Raw genomic sequence first — 26,108 nt, 5'->3', positions numbered from 1 at the left:
TCACTCCAATATTATGCACATTATTAATAGAACATTGCATGGTCGTTAATTTCCAGAGGGCATTGCCCAGTTCTTGCTCACAGATGAAATTTATTGCATACTGTCCTTCATCCTCTAATTCCACCTACTCCCTCTTACTGAAAATACTATCTGAATGACTCTGCTGCCTGTGTAGGCTCTTCATCACTCTCCAGCACTTAAGTGGCAATTGTCTCTACAAGGGAAAGTAGTAGTACAGAAATATACTGCGTGCATCATAATCCTCAAAGTAGAATGTGTGGGTGGTGATACAGCTCTTTGAAAGGGGCAATATGGTATTTCTAATTAGTGAGATGATGCCTTTATTCTAAATCTCAGGGAGCAGATGACTGTAGTGTGTTTTTAACATGTCCAGAAAGGTAAATTTTGCAGTTAAAAAAGCAGAAATTACTTTATGTTAGAAATAATCATATACCAAGTATGTGATATACAGTCAAAGGACTAATTCTTATGCAGCTTTTTTTGGAGGGATATAAATAACTGGATTCTTGTAAAGGTTATGATGTGTGTCTTCCTATATCTTTAAAATAACAAGTGCTTTACAGTCCAGAGGGCTTTCCATGGTTTCACACTTGTAGATACAACTTATGCTTTATCAAGGAGGGTTCTGTTCCTGTGGAGCAGCAGACATTTCATACACATAACCACCACTGTCTTTCTTACTTGGATACATCTTTAACAATGAGAATGCACTTTTTTTCACTATAACTTGTTGAACCTATAACTGCACTCCTTAAACATTTCCTTATTTACTGAGTCTCCCTACTTTTGAAAACAACTCGAAAAAAAAAAGTATCTTCTCCCCATTCTTTTTCAAGGGAAGCAGGAAGAGAGGCACACATGCATTACCCATTATGAAAGCACAATGAATAATTGCAATATCTGCATGTTAACTGTGATGTTTAAAATAATGTAATCTTCTAGATAATAGGAGATTTTAATGTAAACTTCAGATAAAGAAGAGCAGTTTTAAAAAATTTGAAAAATACTTTCTGAAATACCTCAAAAGGAAAAGGAAAGGTCTGGTAAGATTAGCACAACAGAAATAAATTGAGGTTTAGAACCTTATTTGTAAGAAAACCTTTCAGTAAAAAGGGCACTAAGGTTTGATTTCTCTTTTGCTAAGTAGTGAAAGTGTATAAATCATTAATTCCTCTTGAAGCAGACACTATAAGGCTTCACTCATTGACTGCTGTTGTTTCAGTGCTGCAGCTTTTGGTTCTGGCATGGATCTTGATTTTGCAACAACGCAAATGGTATAAATGTATTTGTTGCCAAAGCACTTTCTTAATTAGGCCACCATTCATTCAAGATTAACTGTTAGGAGTACCTGTATCAATGACATGTTAGTGCAAGTATTCCTTGTTCTGATGTTAGTAGTGTTTCTTTCAAAAGTCTCACACAGAACAACTGTTGCAAATAGAACCATTTCAACCAGCATGTTGAAAACTGTGGGACTGGAAAATGTTTCTTAATGTACCAAGACACTGGCATCACAGAGACATGGTGGCATGGCTCCTATGACTGGAGTGTTGGAATGAAAGGCTACAAATTCTTTCTAAGAATAGGCAGGAAATAAAAGGAGTTGGTGTCACCCTCTGTGTCAATGGCCAGCAGAAGTGCATGGAGATCCACCTGGGAATGGATGAGAGTTTATGGGTCAGGATTAAAGGGAGGGCAGGGACCAGGAACATTACAGTGGAGATCTGCTACAGGCCACACAACCAGGAACACTGAGCATATGAGGCTCTTTATAGACAGATAGCAGTAGCCTCACATTGAAAGCCCTGATCCCCATGGGAGATTTCAGCCACTCTATGTTGGAGGGACAGCAGAGCAGGGCATAAGCAATCCAGGGGATTCCTGGAATGCGTTGATAATAACTTTCCTCTTCAAGTGATAGAGGAGCCAGTGAGGGGGGGGTACTGTACTGGATCTGTTCTCACCAGCAAGGAGGGGCTGGTGGGGAATGTGAAGCTCAATGTGCAGCCTTGGCTGCAGTGTCCATGAGATGGTGGAGTTCAAGATGTTTAGGAGAGAGAAGAGGGCACTAAGCCAGCTTGCTGCCCTGGACTTCAGGAGAGCATAGTTTGGGCTCTTCAGTGACCTGTTTGGTAGAGTACCATGTGATAAAACCCTGGGGTAAAAGTATCCAAGAAAGCTGGTTAATATTAAAAAATCACCTTCAAGCTCAGGAACTGCATCCCAACAAAGAAAAAGCCAAGCAAAAAATCCAAGGATCTCCTGGAGAAACTCAGACATAAAAGCAAAGCCTACAGAGGATGGAAGCAAGGACAGGTAGCCTGGAGGAATACCGAGAAGTTGTTTGTGCAGGCAGGAATCAGGTTAGGAAAGCTGTTAGAACTAAATCTGGCCAGGGACATCAAGGGCAACAAGAAAAGCTTCTGTAGGAATGCTGGTGATAAAAGAAAGACTAGGAAACAGGTGGGCTCTCTCCCAAAGTAAACAGGAGACCTGGTTATCTGGGATACGGAGAAGGCTGAAGCACTCAATGACTTTTTTCCTCAGTCATCGCTGGCAAGTGCTCAAGCCACACCACACAAGTCACAGAGCGTGAATTCAGGGACTGGGAGAATGAGCAGCCACCCACAGTAGGAAAAGATGAGGTTTGAGACCATCTGAGGAACCTGAATTTGCACAGGTCCATGGGAGCTGGTGAGAAGCATCCACAGGTTGCCAGGAAACTGGTGGATGAAGTTACTAAGCCTCTATTTACTATGCTCAAGAAATCGTGGCAGTCCAGTTAACTTCCCACTGACTGGAAAAGAAGAAACATAAACCCCATGTTTAAAAAAGGAAGACCAAGAGAATGACAGACCAGTCAATCTGACCTCTGTGCCCAGCAAGATCATGGATCAGATCCTCCTGGAAACGCTGGTGAGGCACACGGAAAATAAGGAGGTGTTTGGTGACAGCCAACCTGCTTTCACTGCCATGCCAAATCATGCCTGAAAATCTGGGGGCTGCCTATGATGGGCTTAGAGCATTGGTGAACAAGGGAAGAGGAACTGATGTCATCTACCAGGACTTAGGCAAAGCATTTGACACTGTCCTGTACAACATTGTTGTCTCTAAATTGGAGAGACATGGACTTGATAGATGGACCAGTGGGCAGATGAAAAATTGTCTGGGTGGTCAGTGGCTCAAATGTCCATGCAGCGATCAGTGACATGGGGCATTGCTCAGAGATCAGTATTGGGCTGGTGCTGTTTAGCACCTTTGCCAGCAACTTGGACAGTGGGACTAAATGAACTCTAAGCAAATTTTCTGATGACACCCAGCTGTGTCTTGTGGATGACTTGCTGGAAGGAAGGTATCCCATGCAGAGGGACTTTGACATCCTTGAGAGATGGGCCTGTGAAAGCCTCACAAATTTCAACAAGGCCAAGTGCAACATCCTGTATCTGGGTCAGGGCACTCCTAATCAGATATATTGGCTGGGCCATATATATCCATATATAATGGATTGTGAGCAGTGCTAAGGAGAAGGTCTTGGATTTGGTGGTTGATGAGAAGCTCAACCTGACCCAGCAATGTGCACTTGCATCCCAGAATGCCACCTGTATCCTGGGCTGCATCAAAAGAAGTGTGGCCAGCAGGTCAAGGGAGGTGATTCTTCCCCTCTGGTCTGCTCTTGTGAGACCCCACCTGCAGCACTGTGTCCAGTTCTGGAGCCCCCAAGACAAAAAGGAAACAGAGCTCCTGGAATGTGTCCAGAGAAGGGCCACAAAGATGATCAGAGGGCTGGAGCAGCTCTCCTGTGAAGACAGGCTGAGAGAGTTGGGATTGTTCAGTCTGGAGAAGCAAAGGCTCCAGAAGACCTTTTAGTCACTTTCCAGTAGCTGAAAGGACCTACAGGAAAGCTGGGGAGGGACTTTGAACATGGCCATATAGTTGATAGGATGAACCATTTCACACTCAAAGAGGAAAAATTTAGATTTCATTCTAGCAAGAAATTTTGAACAGTGAGAATGACAAGATACTGGAACAAGATGCCCAGAGAAGTTGTGGTTGCCCCTTCCGTGGAGGTATTCAAGTCCAGGTAGGATGGGCTTGGAGCAAGCTGGTGTAGTGAGAGGTGTCCCTGCCTATGGCATCAGGGTTAGAAGTGGATGGTCTTCTTTCAGATCCCTTCAAACCCATTCTATGATAATGCTTTCTCTGCAGGATTCAGGAGACTCAGTATGATCCCTGCAAGCATTGGGAAGGATTGCTTTTCCTTCATTAGAAGGAATTCTGCAATTCTCTCATTCCAGTACTACTTATGACTATTTCTATTAATGATTTTTAAATTTTAGCAAGTTTGCTATGTCTTTACAAAATCATTTAAGATTTCACAAATCATTTGGCTCAGAATTGTCCTTTTTAGCTCCTCATTTATTGCTTGAACCTTATTCATGTCCTAGTTAGCCTTTATGGCTTTGTTAACATTTTGAGTTAGATCACTTCCATGAAGCAGTTGCTTTATTAAGCTTCTGTTTGCTCCATTTGCAGCAACTCACCAAATTAGGCAGCCTTCTTAAAACATTATCTCTGCCTCAGTTAGTTCAGAAGGATATAATTTTTTGATTTTATATATGAAACCCTTGTCATGTAACAAAGTATTAGCATATTCTTCTGTATAGCACAGAATATTTTCCAAGAATTTAGGACCTTAGAGACAATGGAGATTACAGTACAAAGAATTCTGCAAAAAAAGCTGTAGATTGACATTCTTCAATTTATTTTGCCTGAGAGATTTCCAATACCAGTAAAGGTATTTTTTAATAACCTTAGTGTCCTGGCAGATTTTACCTTCATTTATACCAGCTGCAGAAACAGCTGGAGAAGGTGATTTTTGAAATCTCTTCAGGATTTTGAATGCTTTTATTACCACATGAGTCTGGGTAGTTTTGTTGCTAGTATGTATAAAGGAAAAATTAATATGTTAAAAAAGTTTCCAAAGTAGAAATGACTAGAAAGTTTCAACTCTTAGGGAAATAAGTCATTCTAATCTGAGTTGTTCTGCATCAGTTTTCTCCTGAGTATAATAATGGGTTGAAATATTTGATTGCAGTCAGATCAGCCAATGCTCAGACACCTCTGCAAGCTGCAGTGGAAGCAGAAGATAACTCATCGGATTCTATGGTAACAGCTTTCAACCAGTTTCATGTAATAGCTGTTATCCTTTGGGCCTGTAAGAGAGATTCTTCATAGATTGCATCCTGAAAAGGTCTTCCCTTTGAAAAGAATGGCCTTTTTAGTTCAGTGATAGATTGTCATATAAATGCCAAAAGGTTCTTTCATTGCATTTTATAGTCTTTGGATTCTTATACTCTGGAGTTCAGGAATAAACAATAACCTAATCAGCAAAGCAGCCTGTTACCACTTCCTTCTGTTATTCTTCTATTGTGTTCTAGCTCTATAAGAAAAAGCAAGGGCTTGTAGGGAAAAGACTTTTTTTTTTCCCTATAATAATCATAGTTATTTGTTTTTCATTGCCTTCAACAGCTGTCAACATGCTTTTTGCATTAAGAACTGTCAATGAATCTCAGTTGATTTTTATCCTTTCTTTATCACTTTTGAGAATCATTTGTGAAGTCTTCAAGATTAGTCCTACTCAGCTGATAATGGAGAAGTGCAGGCAGTCTCATCAGTCCCAGAATACTCCAATCTTCTTTCCTTTCTTGCATATACCTTTCTCTTCTTTGTCTTTATATCCCTATCAGAAGAATGTATCAGAGAGGGATGTCTGTACCTTCCTTATATTTGGATAAATAAAGGACACTGCTTAGTTCTGAATGAAGGAGCTTTCTTCCTGATGATTTACTCTTGTGTGGAAACTAAATCTGGCATTGATTATTAGACCTGGAAGGTCATTTACCATCAAAAAGTGGTCCTTTGTAATTTCTTCCTTGTTTGTCTGTTTTTCCTGGGTAAAATTAATCTGTTTGCACACTCACACATAGAGACCTGATTAGTACAATAAACCTTTCTCATCAACTCATACAGAATGTACAGTGCTCTCTAAAAATACTTTTTAAAAATTTTATGATATGGTAAAAGGATGAACACAGTTCTCATCTCATTTACATTCAGGATAGAGATTTTATTGTTAGCTTGGTAGTCTTCCGCAGGGCAAAAGAACATTTCTATGAGACAATCTGAACAGTGCCAGGACAATTGTAGATTGGTTGTTTGGAAGGGTATTTAATTTATGCATTAAAATTAGGTGGTAGAGAATGAACCCAGCTGATGGGTAGTAATCTTGAAATATCTTTGTTGCAAAAGAGCATCTTTTAGTAAAAGTTGCTAGGCAAAATTGGAAAGCTGTTCTGTATCCACACACTGATGACCAGAACAATGATTTTTGGCTGACTAGAACCATCATAGTGCACTACACAAGCAAGCAGGGAGGTGCTAGGCCCATCCATTACGTAGTGACTTTGTGTACAGAATCGTTGTGCTTGACATAAAAAAAATTGTCACAATCCATTATCTTCAGGATCTTCAAAATATGCCTCCACATCATCTTAACAGATACTTCTGAATATCTAAATACACAATTGTATTGACAGTATTATTCACCAAAGATTGATCTGTGGTTGATAACATCAAGAAATGAAAAGGTTTCATCCCTGGAGGGGAAGAGCATCTGAGTTGGTACAAAGAGGTCTTTCCAATTCCATGCATTTCAGAGCTACGCTTATCTACTGATAGCCTTATTCTGTTATGGTTAAGAAAAAGCAGTGTCTGAGTCACCAATGGCTTGAATGGTATGGTACCTGGAATTCAGGAACTTGTATTTATTCTGCTTATTCTGTCTTTTCCCCTTATTGATCACTTATGTCAATAGACACATGAATCATTCTGGCCTCGGTGTAATAACACACTGAAACACACAGAACATTTTGGTTTAGAGTAGGAAATGGCCCATAAGCTTTACATGTGGTACAAAATGGCAAGAGGAATCCATCTTCTGTTAGGGCTTTGTTTCTCAGTACTACAGAATATTACAGTTAATGGAAACACTTAGGAGCCCAGTTTATAAGCAGCAGCTATTTCAGCACTTCACTGGTTTAGAAGCATGTAAATTCTTTCCATTCTACAGCAATCATCAAACTTTCATTTTAAAAATAAGAGGAGTTAACTCAAATTTGGACTATTGATGTGATTCTTTACAGTTTTACTTGTTTGACATAACAGTGCTCTTTGTTGCATACTAAAGATAATGAGTCCTGGTATAAGTGGCTTTGACTGGTACAGTCATTTGTGAAACAGAAGTGATACTTTAGACCAAACCTCTGCATTTCTTCTGAAAGTCTGGATTTTCATTTAAACTAGTTTATTCTCCTACTCTTTCAGTGGTAATTTGTCCAAAAGTAAAGTATTTACTGATCTTTAAGAGTATATTTTATAAATAGGTGTCTGTCAGGATTGACAGAATAATTCTGAACTAGACAGAGAGAATAACCCAGACTCCATCCAGTTCCATTTTAGTATATTCTTTAGAATTTGATGAACTGGACTTCCCCATGGAAACTTCTGTGTGGATACAGGTGACTTGCTGTTTCCTTTACGGGTAGTCTTTAGAGGACCTAAGACTGTTCTTTTCAATAGGGCATGTGCTTTTCCTACATTATACTCATTGTTTTGGTTTCTAAAGCAGCTGCCTGGCTTATAAAGCCATACAGCAGTTTTGTTTGGATTAGGCTTGCAAAATGCTTCTCTTTTTATGGTATATAATGATTGTAAGTTAGCAGAATTGGCATTCATATAGAAAAGTATTCAGTAAAATACTGAATACTTATTTTTTGGTTAATTTCAACTTTCTCTGACAGTGGGTATATTCATATGCTCCTATGTGAGATTTCTTTTGTTGTGTGCATAAACATTATATTTTAGCTCTGGCTCTTTTTCAGTCTGTGGCTATCCAGGGAATCTCCAGGTCAAGGCATTAATCCATCTCTAGAGTAGTCAGTTCTTGGTACTCTCCAGAGTAATGATAACCAGTTGTGTTAAAGTACTGTCTAGACATGCATGATCTGCAAGAATACAGTATTTTTCTTTGTACTGTGTTTGTTGGTGCTTTGATGTCAGCTCTTTTAGTTTATTTGTTACATGCAGTTCCTCTGATCCCTTTCTGCAGTTGGTGAGGGTACCAGGTTGCTTTCTCTGGGTCAGTACACTGACCTTCTCACACCTCATAACTTGCTAACAGAGCTGATCAGGATGTCTTGGAAAACCACTGCATTATAGTGGTTTCTTTTCTCATTTTGAGCTCTTAAATTCATAATTCTTCTCTGTTTGTGTCTATGAAAGTGGCACATCTGGTCACAGTTTTCTCAGCCAACTGGGAAGGTATATGAGTCCTTATGGCTGTCATTTTACATACTAGTTCTTCAGTCATCCAAAAATTCCTTCTTGAAGTGCTGCTGAAGTTCCAGGGTAGCCAGGCAATTAGTCCTCTGGTACTCATTTCCAGATTTACATTTCTTTGGTTGAATTTTTTTACTTCACATTCTCAATTTTGTAAGGACCCTATATTTCTCTTCACAGGCTGAAGTGTTTTAGTTTGTTTCTTTGCTTGTTGCTGGGTGGAAATATCCAGGAGTTCAGCAGATCTCACACAACATCTGAACAACTGTTCAGATGGCTTTCTGCCTCTCTGTAGACTCAAGGAACCTTCCCCCCATGGCCAAAGCCATTTCTGGTAGATCCCTGGGCAAGCTTAATATCTGTTTTGTATGGTACATGCATTTGCTGTAAGGCCACCTGGAGTTCTGTCTTTGCTTTCAGCTGGCATTATGTTAATCTGATAGGATCCAGGGCTGTTTCAGCCTTCAGTGGAGTGATGCTGCAGTTGTTTGTGGGAGTCCTTAGGGTGGTAAAAGGCAAAGGTTCAGAGTGAGTCATTGTGGGAATGTACATGCAGACTCAAAGAAAAAAGGTTACTGGTCAGTAACTGGTGTTCTTTGAGAGGTACAGTCTGCATGTACATTAGTCTCCTACCTGCCTTTCCCCTCTTTCTGAATCTCTTTCAGGTTTGATTGTGCATTTAAGAGGAACTGCAGTGGTGGTGGATGCCCTCTGCCCTGTATGTCATGCCTCGAGCAGGAAGAGGGGAGGAGCTGGAGCCCCCTCCTGGGACACCCCAGGGCAGGCCACCAGCCCACCCACTCTTAGACTATATGTATGGACTAAGTATCTCAAAAGTACAGCAGCCATTCGTTGGTAGGTAAATTTTCTTTACTGTATTTTCACAGGTAAAGCAGTAGATTTTTAGAACATTTTCTTTCATTGACTCTATGGATAATATGCATGAACAATACACGTGTGGGTGAATTTATACCACAAACTGCATTACACTGAGTGGCTCCCTGTCTCTCTAATGGCTTAATCTCATCATCCCCTTTTTAGATATTTTAATATTTTTACTCTGTTCTGTTTGCCATTTCTATTGAGAGCTACACCAAAAATTGTTGTAATATTATTTTAAAAGCAAAAGGTAATAGTGTCTTGCACAATTGTAACTAACTGTATGAAGTAACATGTAAGATTGTATTTACTAATAGAAAATGAAGCTAGAAACTGAACTGAGTTCACTAAGAATCAATTATATTTTTAGAATTCTGTTGTTTTTTAGAACCAACAGACCAGTTACAGAAAAGCAAACACATTTTTTCCATAGCTGGATTCCTGGTGTTTTTTAAACCACAGAAGTCTTGTAGTAATTTTTTAATCTGCTTCTCTTCCTGCCATTAAACAGAACAAGTAGACAGAAGGTATAACCTGGTTTAAACTGGAGATGTACTTGTATCTGCATTCAAAGATGTAGTTGCAAGTTCTGCAAGTTGTTATTTTCAAGTGCAGTTTCTAAGAAGTGCAGATAGAGTTGAGGGCTGGTACACAGATATGATTCTTATGTGCTTATACTTGGAGCTCTCTGAGACAGATCACCTCTGTATGACGCAGATGCTTTTACCAGTTTCCTAGAGTTGAAGCCATTAGTGCTGTCTGGGCAGCCCAAAGAAATTTCTGGTTGGTTTTCTGCGGCTTCGCCATTTCTGTGTTTTCAGTAAGATCTAGATACAGCTTACCTGGGCTTAGTTGCAGCTATAAAGGTTCAGTGGAACTTCTGTGATGCATGAGATACGTGTGCTGTAAAGAACTCTAGTTTTAGAAATTTACTACCTTGTGTGTAATTTCAAGCTGTCTTTTCACATTCTGAGAAGAAAAACGGAAAGCAGAGTGTCTTTTAAACAGTCTGAGCAGCTTTTAAACCTTAGCTGAACATTGAAGTATGTAAAGGGGAAGAAAACATGGAAAAAGACATCTTGTTCTGCACAATTAATCTGAAGTTTATGTCTCTAAAAGCAAGCATTTATCTTGTGATAACAGCTCTTTAAAGTGCTGCTTTAATTAAATTTAAAAAAATAGTGAAAATTTCTGATGATTTATTCTCAGAATTGGATTAATTTACCTGATTTTATGGTTTTTTTCCTTTTTCATTCCAGTTGGTACTTTAGCTTGTGTTATTGTAAGAATAATGAGAGAAATATATATTAGATGTCAAGATTCTCAGTGGGTAAAGTAATGCTTGTAAGGAGGAATTATGATTTTCTTTGGTTTTTAATTGGTTTCAAATAAATTCATTTTTAAAAATGATATTTTTTTTTAGAATGACTGTAATATTTATTTTAATAAGTAAGCAATAGTGAAGAGAGTTCTTTTACATATGACAGAAACAAAACACTGAACTTTGGTGCTTTTGTTAGTGCATTTTTATTATGTAAAGATGAACTTGTGTGCATATATGGCCATACACATGAACATATCTGCCAAATTCAGAGGGGACAGGAGAGTTGTTTCAAGGAACAGATGTGTGTGGAAAAAAATCTAATTCTGAGCTCTTAAGTTCCATCCTTTCCTCCAGGCGTCTGAGGAAAAATGTTATGGTGGAGTGACTGATGCTTTCCAGTGAGTAGGTGTGATTTCAAGACTTCATGCACTCTGGGAGGATACCAGTGGCACCAGCAGTAGATGGGAACAGATTTTCATACAAAAAGGAAGAGATCTTGTGCCTTGCTGCACATGTAGACTCATGGTTTGCATCTGATTTAGACCCCCTTTTAAATTTTAATTTAATTTGTTCAATCATACAATAAATAAATTCATACTTTTTCTTCTCTATACTAAGATTGGTATATCAAAGTAGTTAGCTTAACTTAAGAATCTCTCCCTTGTCTTTCTGTGAGGAAATTAGCAAAAAATGATTAAAACTGCACCTTTCTTTTGTGGAGTCAGTCTTGTGCTTGACCTGTGCTGTCTTTACCTTTCTCCAGCACAAGAGTTAGAAATTTTTTTGCCAGTCTCAGCCCTTAAAAGCAGATTACTGCAGTGCTGGCAGTCCCAGTCCTGTCGGTTTCACCAGCAAACACTTCAGCATTTACACATCTCTCTGCTTGACTTACCTCTCAGTTGCATAGATGAAATCTGCTGAGCATTCCACTCGCCTACTTCCCCCCACCCCGTATTTTTAGGGATAATTATTATGAATAGTAGCTTTTAGAATAAGTGAATTACTTTTTAAAAAAAGGTTTCATTACAGGTATGTTAAACCCTGAAATATTTGATAGCTGCAATGTATTTCAAATTATGAATGCTTGTAATTAAATTTCCATTTGGAAAGTAAGCCATTTGCTGAGTACATTTTTATTGCTTTCTTCCTTTAGTTTTGTATCTCAGTGAAATATTTGCATTTTTATTTCTTTTAGTACATCACCTTAACATCTAGAGAACTGTATTTAGAAAAACAAGAGTGAAAAATTACTGTGATGCTGAAAACTGCAAATATATCTGTACAAATTTCAAAAGACTGCTAATGATGTTCTGTAAAATCTTTTAAAAGGTCTATTTAGAGACATTGAGATATGTACTTGCATTTCATCCAGGTCTCTTGACTGCAGTGATTACACTCTGAACACAATCTTAACTTTTACCTTCTACCTTTTGTTGGTGGGGGAATGAAAAAAAGGCGTGGAGGTAGCAGAAAATGTCAAGGATATTTTCCTGGTGGTTTAGTATTTAATTTTCTGATAGTCTTACATCATTTTGAGACTGAGTACTTGCAAGGGCTTTTGCACTACAGTTAAAGGTAACCGTGCCTCTGCATTTCAGCAAAGCTTTCAGGCAGTAAGAGAAAGTTAATGTGTAAAAAATAAAACCTTCACAAGAAAAAGGGGAAAAAAAAAAAAAAAAGAGATTAATTCCAAGAATATTTTAATGTTTTGAAGGCCTACCCTCTTTTTTCAAATTGGATATTGAACTCAGGTCTATATCTTTCCTTCAGTGCTTTTGCTTTGTGATTATTCATGCCCTTACAGGTGCTAACTTTTCTCTTTTAAATTAATGGAAGAGCCCTGGTCAGCTGAATAGAGGAGATGCAATATGAAATACCCAACAACAAAAAACAGTTGAGTTACTTTCACCATTTTTTCTCTGCTTTCTATTTGTGTTGTGACATGAATTTTGTTAATTCAGTTATGTATGCTTTCTCATGCCATAAAATCAGAAATAATCTTCAGTGAGCTGAGGTCTGGAGTAGTTTAAGATACAAGGCTAAGTAAAGCTTGTGAAGAGATCTTCATGTGCCAGTTCCTATGCCTGAAACTCAGTGGTCAAAGGGACATCTGGTTTTCACAGCAAATCTGCAACTATGCAAACTTTTCTCTTTTTTAATATGTTTTTCCATGTCCTCATTCACTGTAATTTCTTCATTACGATGATGTTAGATAATCCTAAATTTAAACTATTTCAGACACCCTTTTATCTCTTCAAGCATGAGATTACCCAGTGTGAAAGAAAATGAAATTGATATTTAATGTGGCTTTTTACATAACACTTCTCCATATTTGACTTGGATTGCTAAGAAAGCTATCATTATCACTCTGAGAACATTTTTCTATATGTTTTTGCTTGCATTTTGAAACATAGTCTCCCAGAGTAAACAGGATTCATTTGAAAAGGTAAAAGTTTTTTAATTTTACAAACCTTGTAGTTTTCAGAAGGTCTGTGCTGGAGAACAAAGACTTTTGCACATCTAAGCACTGTCAGTAGTTTTTCCCAGAAACCACAATGATCTTGACAGTGACATGGTGTTGTTTGAGATGTTCTGGATAGTATGCATGTCTGTAAAACAGCTTACTTCTTATTTAACTTACATCTCTGTAAAAATCCGGCAGATAAATGTGTAGTTTCATAATTCAGTTTCCTATTATGTGTTCCGCAACTTAATTAAATTTTAAATGGTCCTTCTTATGTGGTTAGTGTATAAGGAGAAATAACTTTGTGCTGTGCCAGAAAAATTTAGCATGTACCAAAAAACTAAACACTTTTACTACCTATAGAGTTACTTGTCTAGTTTCAATATTGACTATAGACTGGAAGAATTCTGTATGGATTCTTTATAAAAAGCTGCCTGTTTATTTTCTTTTTAGCATTTCCCTATTCTTTCCTAGTGAATATTTTAAATGGTAGCAATGTGCATGTTATATTCCAATGGTTAAGATGTATGAAAAGTATGCATATGTACATACGTACATACGAGAATTATTTTTACAGACTTTGTACCATGAAGTAAATGGCATATCTATAAGAAGAAAGATATAGATGTTAATTCCAGGAATAAGCACCATAATATTGATTTGCAGGAATGCATTCTAATCATATGAGAAGCATAAACATGGGAGCAAAGTGGTGGCAAAACTAGGACAAAAAGAAGGACAAGAATTACCACAGAAGTTTAGCATCGAGGGATAGAAACAGTCCTCAAGGCCTCAGCTATTCCATGTTTGTTTTCTGATCCATGGAGACTGTTCTGGTGTGCTCGATAGTGCTTCTGCTCTGGCTTTACTCATAGTATCATTATCTGTATCATTATCAAGTTTAAATTCCTGGCTAACAGCATGTTTTGTAACACTGTGATCAGTGGTGATCATAGAATCATAGAATTGGCTGGGTTGGAAGGGACCTCAGAGATCATCGAGTCCAACCCTTGAACCACTGTTGCAGGTGCTAGACTATGGCACTGAGTGCCACATCCAGTCTCTTTTTAAATATCTCCAGGGAAGGAGAATCCACTACTTCACTGGGCAGCCTATTCCAATGCCTGATCACCCTCTCCGTAAAGAAATTCTTTCTAATATCCAACCTAAACTTCCCCTGGCACAACTTAAGACCATGCCCTCTTGTCTTGCTGAGAGTTGCCTGGGAAAAGAGACCAACCCCCCCTGGCTCCAACCTCCTTTCAGGGAGTTGTAGAGAGTGATGAGGTCTCCCCTGAGCCTCCTCTTCTCCAGGCTGAACAGCCCCAGCTCCCTCAGCCTCTCCTCATAGGGTCTGTGCTCAAGTCCCTTCACCAGCCTGGTTGCCCTCCTTCGGACCTGCTCCAGGACCTCAATCTCCTTCCTAAACTGAGAGGCCCAGAACTGGACACAGGACTCAAGGTGTGGCCTCACCAGTGCTGAGTACAGGGGCAGAATCCCTTCCCTGGACCTGCTGGCCACGCTGTTCTTGATCCAGGCAAGGATACCACTGGCCTTCTTGGCTACCTGGGCACACTGCTGGCTCATGTTCAGCTTCCTGTCAATCCAGACTCCCAGGTCCCTTTCTGCCTGGCTGCTCTCAGCCACTCTGTCCCCAGCCTGGAGCTCCCCATGGGGTTGTTGTGGCCAAAGTGCAGGACTCAGCACTTGGCTGTGTTGAACCTCATTCCGCTGGAATCAGCCCAACTCTCCAGTCTGTCCAGGTCCCTCTGCAGAGCCCTCCTGCCTTCCAGCTGATCCACACTTCCCCCCAGCTTAGTGTCATCTAAGAATTTGCTGATGATGGACTCAATCCCCTCATCTAAATCATCAATAGAGATATTGAACATAACTGGGCCCAACACTGATCCCTGGGGGACACCACTAGTGACCGGCCGCCATTTTGATGCAGCCCCGTTCAGCACCACTCTCTGGGCCCGGCCCTCCAGCCAGTTCCTAACCCAGCACAGGGTGCCCCTGTCTAAGCTGTGGGCTGACAGCTTTTTCAGGAGGATGCTGTGGGAGACGGTGTCAAAGGCCTTGCTGAAGTCCAGGTAGACCACATCCACAGCCTTTCCCTCATCCACCAGTCAGGTCACCCGATCATAAAAGGAGATCAGGTTGGTCAGACAGGACCTGCCCTTCCTAAACCCGTGCTGGCTGGGTCTAATCCCTCACCCATCCTGCAGGTGCTGTGTGATTGCACTGAGGATGATCTGTTCCATAACCCTGCCAGGCACTGAGGTCAGGCTGACGGGCCTGTAGTTTCCTGGGTCCTCTTTCCGGCCCTTTTTGTGGATTGGCGTGACATTTGCCAACTTCCAATCGTCTGGGATGTCCCCAGTGAGCCAGGACTGTTGGTAGATGATAGAGAGAGGCTTGGCGAGCTCTTCTGCCAGCTCCCTCATCACCCTTGGGTGGATCCCATCCGGTCCCATAGACTTGTGAGGATCTAAGCATCTCAGTAGGTCACTGACTGTGTCCTTCAGGATTACAGGGAGGCTGTTTAGATTCTTGTCACCTTCTATAAGCTCCAGAAGCCATCTGTCCTCAGGGTAACCTGTCTTTCTGTTGAAAACTGAGGTAAAGAAGGTGTTAAATACCTCAACCTTTTCTTCATGTTTGACAACTATATTCCCACCCGTTTCCAGTAAAGAATGGATGTTTTCCTTGCCCCTTCTTTTGCTGCTAATGTGTCTGTAGAAGGACTTTTTGTTATCCTTCACAGAGGTGGCGAGATTCTGTTCACATTGTCCCACAGAAATTATTAGTAAGAAACACTAGGAATGCAACAAATACATAATGATAAGTGTGAATAGCTCCTCAAAAACTCTACTAAATTAAATGATGATGTATTTTCTCCCTCTTAAATCCTTCAAATCAAGGCTGGGTGGTTTAGTGAAGAAATGTTTGAGTCCTAGAAACTGTTCTAACTACAGGAGGAATTGACCAAAATTCCATGATGAAGGGTGATGGTTCCAAACTAGGAGAGGGTAGATTTAGACTAGATATTAGGAAGGAATTATTAGTGTGAGGGTGGTGGGACATTGACAGGGGTCACCCAGAGGTCACCCCATTTTTGGAAGTGTTCAAGGCCAGATTGGATGGGGCTTTGAGCAACCTGATTTAGTGGGGGGTGTCCCTGTCCATGTTGGATTGTTGGAACTAGATGATCTTAATAGTCCTTCTAACTTAAAGCATTATACGATTCCATGGTTCTATGATTACAGTGCTTTTTACTACTGTAATTCACATGCTTTCAAAATGTAAGTTAAAAATCAGACTTAATAGTTCATTTACGTATAGGTCTGAGATGTTATGTATGTTCTCTTCTTGTGCTTGTTCACAGTGTTCATATACCAGCAATCCTCCAGTAAGTTGTAGCCCACCTAAGTAGAGTGCCATGGTCCACACAGGGAAACTAAAAAGATGAATGTGATTTTAATAAAGACAAGATAATTGAAAACAGAAAGTGGAAGGAAAGAGTAAAGAAAGGAGACAAGAAGACAGAGTCTTTGGCTTTACCCCTTCTTAAGTAATCCTTGGATACCTCTGTATGATGGTGCTTGCAGGCAGTTTCTATTCTCCCTGCACTTTGGAAGAGGCTTTTACATGAGCTTTCTCTTAATTAGAAGTTACATAGTAGTGCTAAGCCTCAGCTATACCTGAGGATTAATCTGAGTTGGTAGTAAGTCTTAAAATGTTCTTCATGTTTTTATGACCATCAGCAGTATTTTGAGCTTTAATTAGTATATCGCTCAGATCTAGTTTTGTGATAATAATAAGCTTCTAGCCAACAGTTACCAAAAGAATTTATTCCTCCCCAATACTTCAGAAACACAAATGTGCCACAAAGTTTTTGAAAGATGTTTATTTGCTAGAATAAGCATATCTAAGTTGATCTGACTGATTTCTGCAGTTGGACGCTTTACTATGTAATAAATGAATGTACTTCATGTAACACAGCTGATTTTGAGCTCTAAGTAGATGTTCTGCTGTTGTGCTAGCCCACAGTAGAGTATGAAGGGTTATATAATCATACTGAGACTAAATAGATTCTCTGCTTTTGTCAAATTTTTACCAGTTTGAAAACTGGTTTAAAATACAATTGTAAAAATGGATGCAAGTCAAATGAAATGCTTCTCTAGTATAATGAGTTCTCCAATACTGTAAGTCATTGAATTTATATGATAGATTTATTGAGCCCTCTTAGTTCAACCTTGAAACTGTTATGCACAATCCTACTGATGTTTATAGATAATCTCTGTTGCTGTGCTGGGTGTATTATTGCATCTTTTAGTAGATAAGCTTAGAAATCAGTGGTTCTTGCACTTTCAGACTGTTAAAAAGTGGAGCACAGAAACCAAAGTTACTGTAATCACCATGTAACCTGAATTTAAAGGTAAACACTCTATTAATGTGTTGAAGCATTATATTTATATCTCAAAATAAACAGTGTTATGAATGAGTAACTGTAAATTCTTATTTGCTGTTCCAGGTCAAGAGATGGAGAAGATAATTTCAGTTTCCATTTCCAAAAATATTATGATGGATAGTTGAATCACTCTGTTATATGTTGGTTAAAAATAATAATTTAGAATCTTTGTATTAAAAGCCATGAGAGATTTTACCATTCCCTGTATGTATAGTGTGTATCTCTGTTTAAGAGATTCCAATTGTTCAAGTGTTTTCTGAGGGAACTTCTATCCCACATATTACTTTCTAGATCTGACAGGATTCGTGTTCTCTTTCAGGAGACGCTGATAGATTGGTGTGATGAAAAGGAACTCAATTTGATTTTAACAACTGGAGGAACAGGGTTTGCACCACGAGATGTCACTCCAGAGGTGAGATAGTCCTGGAATAAGAAAAATCTGCTCTTTGGTGTAGAAATGTATGAATCCGGGGGAGGGAGTTGGTATGTTTCTGAAATTTCCTTTGTAACTTTGCAGTATCTCTGAACTGGTCAAGTGATACACAACTTCAGAGCACAAAAGCAATAGAGAGTATAGTACAAGAGAATTACTCTGTCTCTAAATGATTTTCACATTAAAATGTGGTATAGTGTAATGGATTTAGAGTCCCCTTTGCAAAACAAAATTCTAACAGCTTTTGGGCTTTTCTTAAGCGCTGCAGTACAGCACTGCTAAGCAAAAATCTATGTGGCTTTTGTTGTGTCCTGCACAAGGAAAAGTGTGATAAGAGAGATCACATAACTCTCCCATGCAAACTACTGCATTGACAGCTACTGCATTATATATTAGAGTGTTAGAGGCAGATAGCGGGGACAAAAAATGCTATGCAAAACCAAATATTGCTTTGCTTGACACCACATTTTCAAAAAAGGCTCAGCGGGCACAGAGGTGGCCTGCAGCAGTAAATATTGCACAGAAAATCTGGTTACATTCCATTTTTAAGGAGCTAAGGTAAGGGGAAAAAAACCCAAAACAAACCAGAAACTTGCCTGAATAACCTTGTGGCCATGAGTTGTAATAGGAAGTGGCTGTGTGATTGCCGTTGAAGTATTTTGGTATTTATGGTTCCAAAATAGATTAATATTAACTTTTAAGATCACATACTTTTTTGGTGTGTTTATGTTCACTAAAGGGCAGAATTAAGATTGAGTGTCTGAAGTGCCTATTTCCATAATTTAATATATTTAGGTTTCTCTTATGTGATCATACAACTTTTCAGTTCCTTAAACTTTCAGCTTAGAGTCGATTTGAGTTCATTATAACCTCCCTACAATGCTTTTTACTTAAAAATGTGTTCTGTCAACCGTGGCAGCAGTTTAACTTTTTTGTGTTAGGAATCTAAAAATAATTTTTAGCTTGTTGTTTGACGTTGGTGTAACTTCACAAACATGTGAAAAAAGTTTACCTCCACGTTACCTCTGAGGACTTATTTTTTTATCCTAGAAGCTTTAAGTAACTAAAACGTAAGGGTCTGTGTATCAGAAAATGGGAACTGTGTAAGATGACCACAGTTGCCTTGTTAATGAAATTGAATTTCACTTTGTTACAGCAACACAGAAGTAGAAAGTGTGTTGGCTGAGTTTATCTCTTACCTGTAAACCACGTTTTTTAGAAGGTTATATTCCTAGCAGTGTATAAAAGGAGGGCTGCATTTCTGCTTCTGTTTTTCTTATTTAACTTTATGTGGAGCTGAGCCTAGGCAGTGGTGCCAAGGGAAGCTTTGCAGCCAGTCCCAAAAATTAGCCACAGGATCTCAAGCAGCACTTGGGATAAGAAACAAACAAATGAGAGCACTGCTCACAAACACCTGGTATTTTCCTCCCATGGCTTCATTGCTGTTCCTCAAACTAATTATTTTAAAAAGTTGGCAATGATTTGTTTAATTGGTTTTTATCTTGCACTGAGTCATTAAAAAAATTACATGAGTTGATAAAGTGTCTTTATACTATATAATTAAAACACAATAATATAAAAATAATTAATAACTGATTAAAAACTGTGGTTTTTTAAAATGTAATAGGTGTGCAAGATGTCAACTGGTTATACCATAATTAAGAGTACTGACTGTCTAATTATTTCCATACTTAAGAATTTTTCAGGGCAGTATTTACTCCATTTTCACTCATTTAAGTTGGATTAACTTGCAAGACTAAACTTAAATCACAGTAGAGAGACTGAGTCTCTGTTTTTGTTTGACTGTGGAAATGATAAGGTTCTTGTAATAGGCTTTATTACATTATTCATCCACACAAGTGTTTTTAAGGAAAGGAAACTAGTTTCCCAGTATGTGACATAACAAAAACTATGAAGAAGCATAAGCTTTGGCCCTGTATGTCTTTTGGGTCAACAAGACAGACAATTCAAAATGGAAAAAATAATTATGTCAACATGAAGTGTTCAATAGCAAGCCTTCTGGAAAACTTGCATTGAAGTAGAAAGCTGGTTTAATCTCTTCCTTGTGTGGTGTTCATCCAGCATGCTCTCTTCTCATTACTGAACTGATAATGAAATGATGTGATCATGACATTGTGATATTAGATGTCATCTTTAAGAAATTATTTAAAAACTTGTAACAACTGAACCTGATACTAGAAGACATTTTAGCATTGTTCCTGACAGTACAGAGAATAGTCCCTCCAGTCGTATTTCATCTGGGATGATTCAGTCCTACTTCTCCTTAATCCTCCTGTACTTTCAACTAGAAAACACATTTTTCTGCTTTCTTTTCTGAGTATAAACACAAGACTGCCATTGTACTGTACAAGGTAAAGCTAGATCCTGAGAATATTTGCAGCCCTAAGAATTAATGTAATTGAATTTTTAAATTATTGATTAACTTAAAATGGTATTGATTAAATTAAAATAGTGCATATATTAGAAGATAATCTAGAAAGTTCAGAAATTCATTATTATGTTTTAAGAAAAATTACTCGGTTTACCCGCTCACTTCTGCCTTTTGAATACTAAATCAGAATCAAACTGGTTACTGTAGTTGTTTCAGTGATGTATAGTGACTTTTTATCTTGTAATGGAATAGATTATTTTAGGACTATTCACAATATCGGATTTTCCATACCTGTCCCTGGTCCCTGAATTTATAGCCTTACTGTGATTCACATTTTGAGGGTCTGAATTGAGCAGTGGGAATATCCTTCATCTCCTTGTCTACGTGAGCAGAAGTGATGAAATGCATATAAATATTTAAAATACAAAATTCACCCAATGGATGGCTGAATTTGAAGGAAACTGTCATGTAGAAGTTAGTAGTGAATGCTGTAGTTCTTCATCTTTTGCAGTTGATGGTAGTTTGCATTTGGACTTAAGTGAAAGTGCAGGTTTACTTTTGTAGTTATAACCACATTCATTTTACTGTCTCATTTTGCCTAAAATTTATTGGGAGAAAGTTTAAATCCATACTGGAAAAGTTCAGATGTTCTGCTTGTTGATTTAAAAAGTGTTTGCTGCTGGACAGATATCAGGGCCCTTACACACGGTGAAAGTTGAGTTATTTAGGGAACTTTTGCTTCGTAATTTGAGAAGCAAATATTTTTTCCTTGGGACTTCCATAATTTGAGCAGTAGACAGTTACAGAACTTACAGAATGTTAATGATATACCTTAACTTTTGTGAAAATGCTCAGATACTGTGGCTGCATTTTTATGGATCACTGGGTATCCTTTGATATAGAATATATACTCACAATTGCTGTTGGTCAGTATAAGGGAGAAATGAGAAATCTCGTGTGTGTAGCTGTTCTGATAGATAGTTTTCTATCTTCTGCTTCCTTTGTTTTTACATTTATTCTTCTGTAAAATTGCAGGAAATTCACTTGCCTGCCCCTAGCAGTCTTCTGGCTGTTTTCTTATCCTTTGTCTTTAGTGTATCTTTAGACCCCTACAAGTCTGGTTTTATGTACTTAGATAATAGCAATCAAAGTCAACTTAATGTGCCTCAATTGATGTTAGACATCTTAGGTATTCACAAGTAATTCAGTTGATACACTGCAGATAATTGTCAGTCTGACATTTTAAGACTTAAAAGAAGCATAAAAGAGCTCTTTTCCATCATGTAACACCAGACAGATATTTCCTCACAGTACTCCTTTTCCAATGCTCTGGAAAAATTATGAATCCTCCTTTTGTCTCTTGCTGATTATATTCTTCAATACTGAAGAATACTGATAGACTGTTTTCAAATTTATTTAGACACATACTTGTTTTCATTTAATCTGACCAAGTATACATCATGTTTCTTCCTTCATCAAAGTTTTCTCATCCATGAAAAGAAACTGTTGTTTTCTGTAATTCCCTCCTATTTGTCAGCATTTTTCTGAAGAAAAAAAAAAAAAGCGAGCATACTCAGAATGATCAAAATTCTTGTAACCTAGGCACACAGAAGCCATGTCTGGGGAGAAGGAAAGCTCTATTCTGCTGTAGTATAAAGTCTTTGTATATTCAATTCAAAATTACAGCAGTGCTTTTATATTCATCACCAATTGCAAATTTTCTATCATCTGGCTTTTTTTTTTTTTCCACTAATGGTGTTCCCCAAGTTTCTCCTTAGAATTTAGAGTGAATTTTTCTTCAAACTCCATTTTATTTCTTCAGGCTGTTTTAATATCTGTATCATTCATTTCTCTGTCCCAAGTAGTCTTGACAGTGCTCCTAACTTCTGTGTTTGTAGCTTTCCTATGTCATGTCAAACCATATTCTTACAGCACCATGTGCTCCCCCCCAAGGTTGACCTAAATAAAATGAGACATTTAAAATACCAATTTCCATTTAATAGGCAGTATTTTTAAACTATAAGTAATATGTAAAGTTTTATGTTCACCCTGGTTTAAACAATGCCTTTTCAGACAAGCCGGATTTCTAGTATTGTTCATTGTGGATATGGGAATAACTTCTGTTCTTTTTCAGCAGTATTCAACTCTTCTTAGTGTCAGTTCAGGATGGCTCCATAGTGAGGAGGAACGAAGTCTTCGTCTCATTTGGGACATTAATCATTTTGTGGTAGGAATACTAAGTAATCATACAATCTCTAGTTATTTAGGCTGTTGTTTCAGGTTTTCATCCTTTAATATGCAAGGTACCCTCCAATTTAATAACCTTTTTCAGCATTTATTTTTGTAGTCTATCTTAAGACCATTTCCCATATCTCTTAATGGAGGTCTCACTCCCAGTTAAGTTTGATTTCTCTGTTGAGCTGTTGTGAAAGCAAGTGTGCTGTCAAAGTGTGATGTCAGATCCTTTTGAGACTTATGGTTCTTTATATTTCTTATAAGATTATATTTCCAACTCAGCTTGTTCCTTAAGGGTCTGAATTACGAAACCTTGCCAAGTGCCATCGAGGCAACAAAAGTGCTTATGCAGAATACACTGCTCTGTGACAGATTCCTTCCAAATTCTGTGCTACTCTGTTGGAAGTTTACCAGCAACTCTGTGAGGCACCATTCCCCTTTTCCTTGTCCTCTGGGCAGTTCCTAGCTTATGTGATTAGGTCTTTATCCAGTTCAGTTTAAATTTTCAATTAAATGTGTTGGTTTTAATACTGTGTTCAGTGCTATAAAAATCCAAAGATGTTTTCTGCCTTATTCATTTAATGAAAATTCTATGATTAGACTTTAAATCTTGTATTTGGAAGGCATGTTATTATAGCAGAATTGATCTATTTAGTTGCAGAACACTTTGCTAAACAGCTATTCCAGTGTCTTTGCAAACAGCAATATCCAGGTTATTTGCACTACACAGTACACACCATTAGGTCACAGAAGTACCTGTGTCTTGGGAAATTCTAAACTGATTTAGCTGACTTAGGAGGTTCTAAAAAGTGCTCTTTCTCCTCTTTTCTTTGAGATTCTCAGGAAAAGTTGGTAACACGCCAGAAACACTGAGGAGTCTGGTTGTGCTGTCATCAGCTGCAGTCACTGCATAGAAACATCTGAGAGCTGCCAGGACAGCAATAGAGAGAAATGTGAGAGGGAAGGAAGCCAGGTCCCATTTCAGTTCAAAATGGGATTTATTCAAACATCAGAGGTTATACAAAAAAAGAAAAGAAGCCCCTCACCCCACTGTAAACCCCCAACTGGGTGAAAAACAAAGAAAGGAAGAAATATATGCAGAGAGAGCATTCTTGGAAGATTATAGTTTTTCTAAATAAAGAGGGCTTGGTAAATTACTGATATTCTGCTAAATAAATAGCAGTTTTGAATGTGTCTACTCGTCTGTGTATCCAGCAGAGATACTGGACTGAATGTGTGTCTCTTGACTTATTTCTGTCTAGATTTGCCGACATAGGCAAGTATGAGATGGTGGGGAAAAAAGCAATAGGAATAGAGAGGGTACTTTTATCTCTTTGTGTGTGATTCATGTGTCTAAAATGGAGAAACTTAGTATTTTTCTGGAATTCCCTTTTCAAAAAGTTTCAGATGTCAGACTTACAGAAGAAGTTCAAAAAAACAGATGACTAGGAGAGGTGCTTCCTGAAAGAGATACACAACTCTGGTTAGTTTCTCATAAAGAATTCTGGGAAATAACTTCATTTTCACCTGTACTTTCTTTGGGAAATAATGTATGGTAGGTGCTGTATTACTGCTAATAAAATATGGTATTTTCTTTGGGAAATAATAATGTAAGATACTAATTAATTAATGGCTTTCTAATAAAGAGAATTGTAACAGTAATTCATGACAGGAAGCTCAAGCCAGAAAAGTCTAATAAGAAAATCACCATAATGGAAGTTTTTCGTATGTTTGGGTTGGTTTGTCTGTTAAACAACGAGTGATTAATCACACTAACTAATTCCCTAAAGAAGACCTGTATTTTCTATTTTAGTCTTATCAAATCAAAAGCAATTGATTGTGGGAGATATGTCTTAAAAAACTAAAGTTATGAGTTTTATCTATGGATTACTGAAGTCATAGATGATGTTTATGTTACCATTTGTAGAAGGCTAAACTAAATTCTAGCCCTATGTTATGTGTTAAATGAGAAATGAGAAAACAAAACTATCAAAGGGATCCTGAAATTAATGAATAAGCAATTTTGTTTCCTGCATCTTCCTTTTCTGCTTCTTTCCTGAAAATTCAAATCTCTGATAAAATTGGCTGATGCTGGAGCAAACATCTTCTGAATTATTTTAACTAATGTGTTAACATTCTGTGTAAAGTCATCTGACAATCATATCCCAAAGGTAATACTAACATAATTCCTTTTAAGCAGTTGAGAATTTTTGCCCATTTGAGGATCAACTTTTATTTGCTTTATTTTATCAAGTTGCTGTTTTTTCAAATAGCAAGTAGAAGTTTGGTTTTCTGTCTTTCAAACATGAACAAAATATTCTCAAGCTCTGTTGAAAAGAAGAAAGCAGTAGTAAAACATCAGTCAGGGATTTGAATATATCATAGAATGAGAAGCAAAGCCACAACAATGAGCCAGGAAACTTGCTTTTTTATATTAAATTTTGCAGATAAGTTCTTCTTGTACAAGGTAATTTCAGGATGGAAGCTGGAATAAGATTCAGCATACCCTGTGGGTAAACAAATGATTCATATCCCAGTGATCCCAAATACTTTCGAAAATACACCCAAAAGAACAATATTATTATAGTTTACTTTTTATTGGGGTACAGAGAAGGGTTCTCCTCCTCCTGGCATTACTGATGACTTTTATCTGTATTTTTCCTGTAGGGACCACAGCTCATATAGACACCTCTGTTTATTTAAGTTAAATGGCTTGGCTCCCATTAGCAGCATAACCTCAATAATCTTCCAGTCTGTTTTCTGTAACTGTGGGAGAAAAATATGCCTGCCATAGAATTTCTGCATTAGGAAGTTTCAATTTGGAGCTTTTGGAATTTTTTTCCTTTTAGGCGTTTCTAAAAATAGTTTCCATTTAAACATCTCTTAACAACAGATGATAGGGAACTGAACAAAATTAAATGTCAGGCTAAGGCAAAATAATCTTAAAAATATTGTCAGGCCTGTAGTCATGCAATTTGTGCCCATAATGTGTAATTTTTTTTTTGTTCATGGTCTATTACAAAGTTTAATAAAAGCGTAATATGGAGAAAATTAGAAAAAATGCATAGAAACTGCATAGAAGGAAGATTTCTTTGTGAAGATAGCTTCACAAAGTTAACTTTAAGTTGTAACTAGAGGATAAATACTAGTTTGGATTCCAGATATCTAAAAAATTGATTGATTTAGTTTAGTCTTTTTGACATAAGCAAACCAGAATAGCAAAATGACTCACCAATAGAATAGTTTATCATTAAAACTAATACGTATTAAAGAGTAGAGAACTTTTTCATTTGTTCCTTTCCTGCTGTGTAGGAGCTCTTCCAACCACAAAGTGGAAAGAAGCTAAATGACTCTTAGAAACTAACTGGCTTCAGCAGTTGCTCTTAGGATTATAACTGGTCATTTGTCTGCTTCTGCTAATTGCTGCCACATGAGGCAGTGAAGCTTTTGCAAAATATTAACTCAGTATAAGTACATGAATAGAAAACT

General features: G+C 37.9%; 1 protein-coding gene across 4 annotated transcripts in view; it reads left to right on the top strand.

Annotated features, from left to right (window-relative positions):
* Positions 1-26,108, top strand: part of GPHN (gephyrin) — a 274,169-nt gene that overhangs the window by 120,861 nt on the left and 127,200 nt on the right. For all 4 annotated transcript variants that reach the window (XM_030452043.1, XM_030452042.1, XM_030452041.1 and 1 more), the window contains exon 4: positions 17,879-17,971. In XM_030452043.1, coding sequence (XP_030307903.1) covers positions 17,879-17,971 — 93 coding nt within the window. The remainder of the gene's footprint in view (positions 1-17,878; positions 17,972-26,108) is intronic.

Source organism: Calypte anna, chromosome 5A (genome assembly GCF_003957555.1).
Source record: "Calypte anna isolate BGI_N300 chromosome 5A, bCalAnn1_v1.p, whole genome shotgun sequence".
In the NCBI taxonomy this organism is placed as follows: Eukaryota; Metazoa; Chordata; class Aves; order Apodiformes; family Trochilidae; genus Calypte; species Calypte anna.
This window is presented reverse-complemented; position numbering and strand designations above follow the sequence as displayed.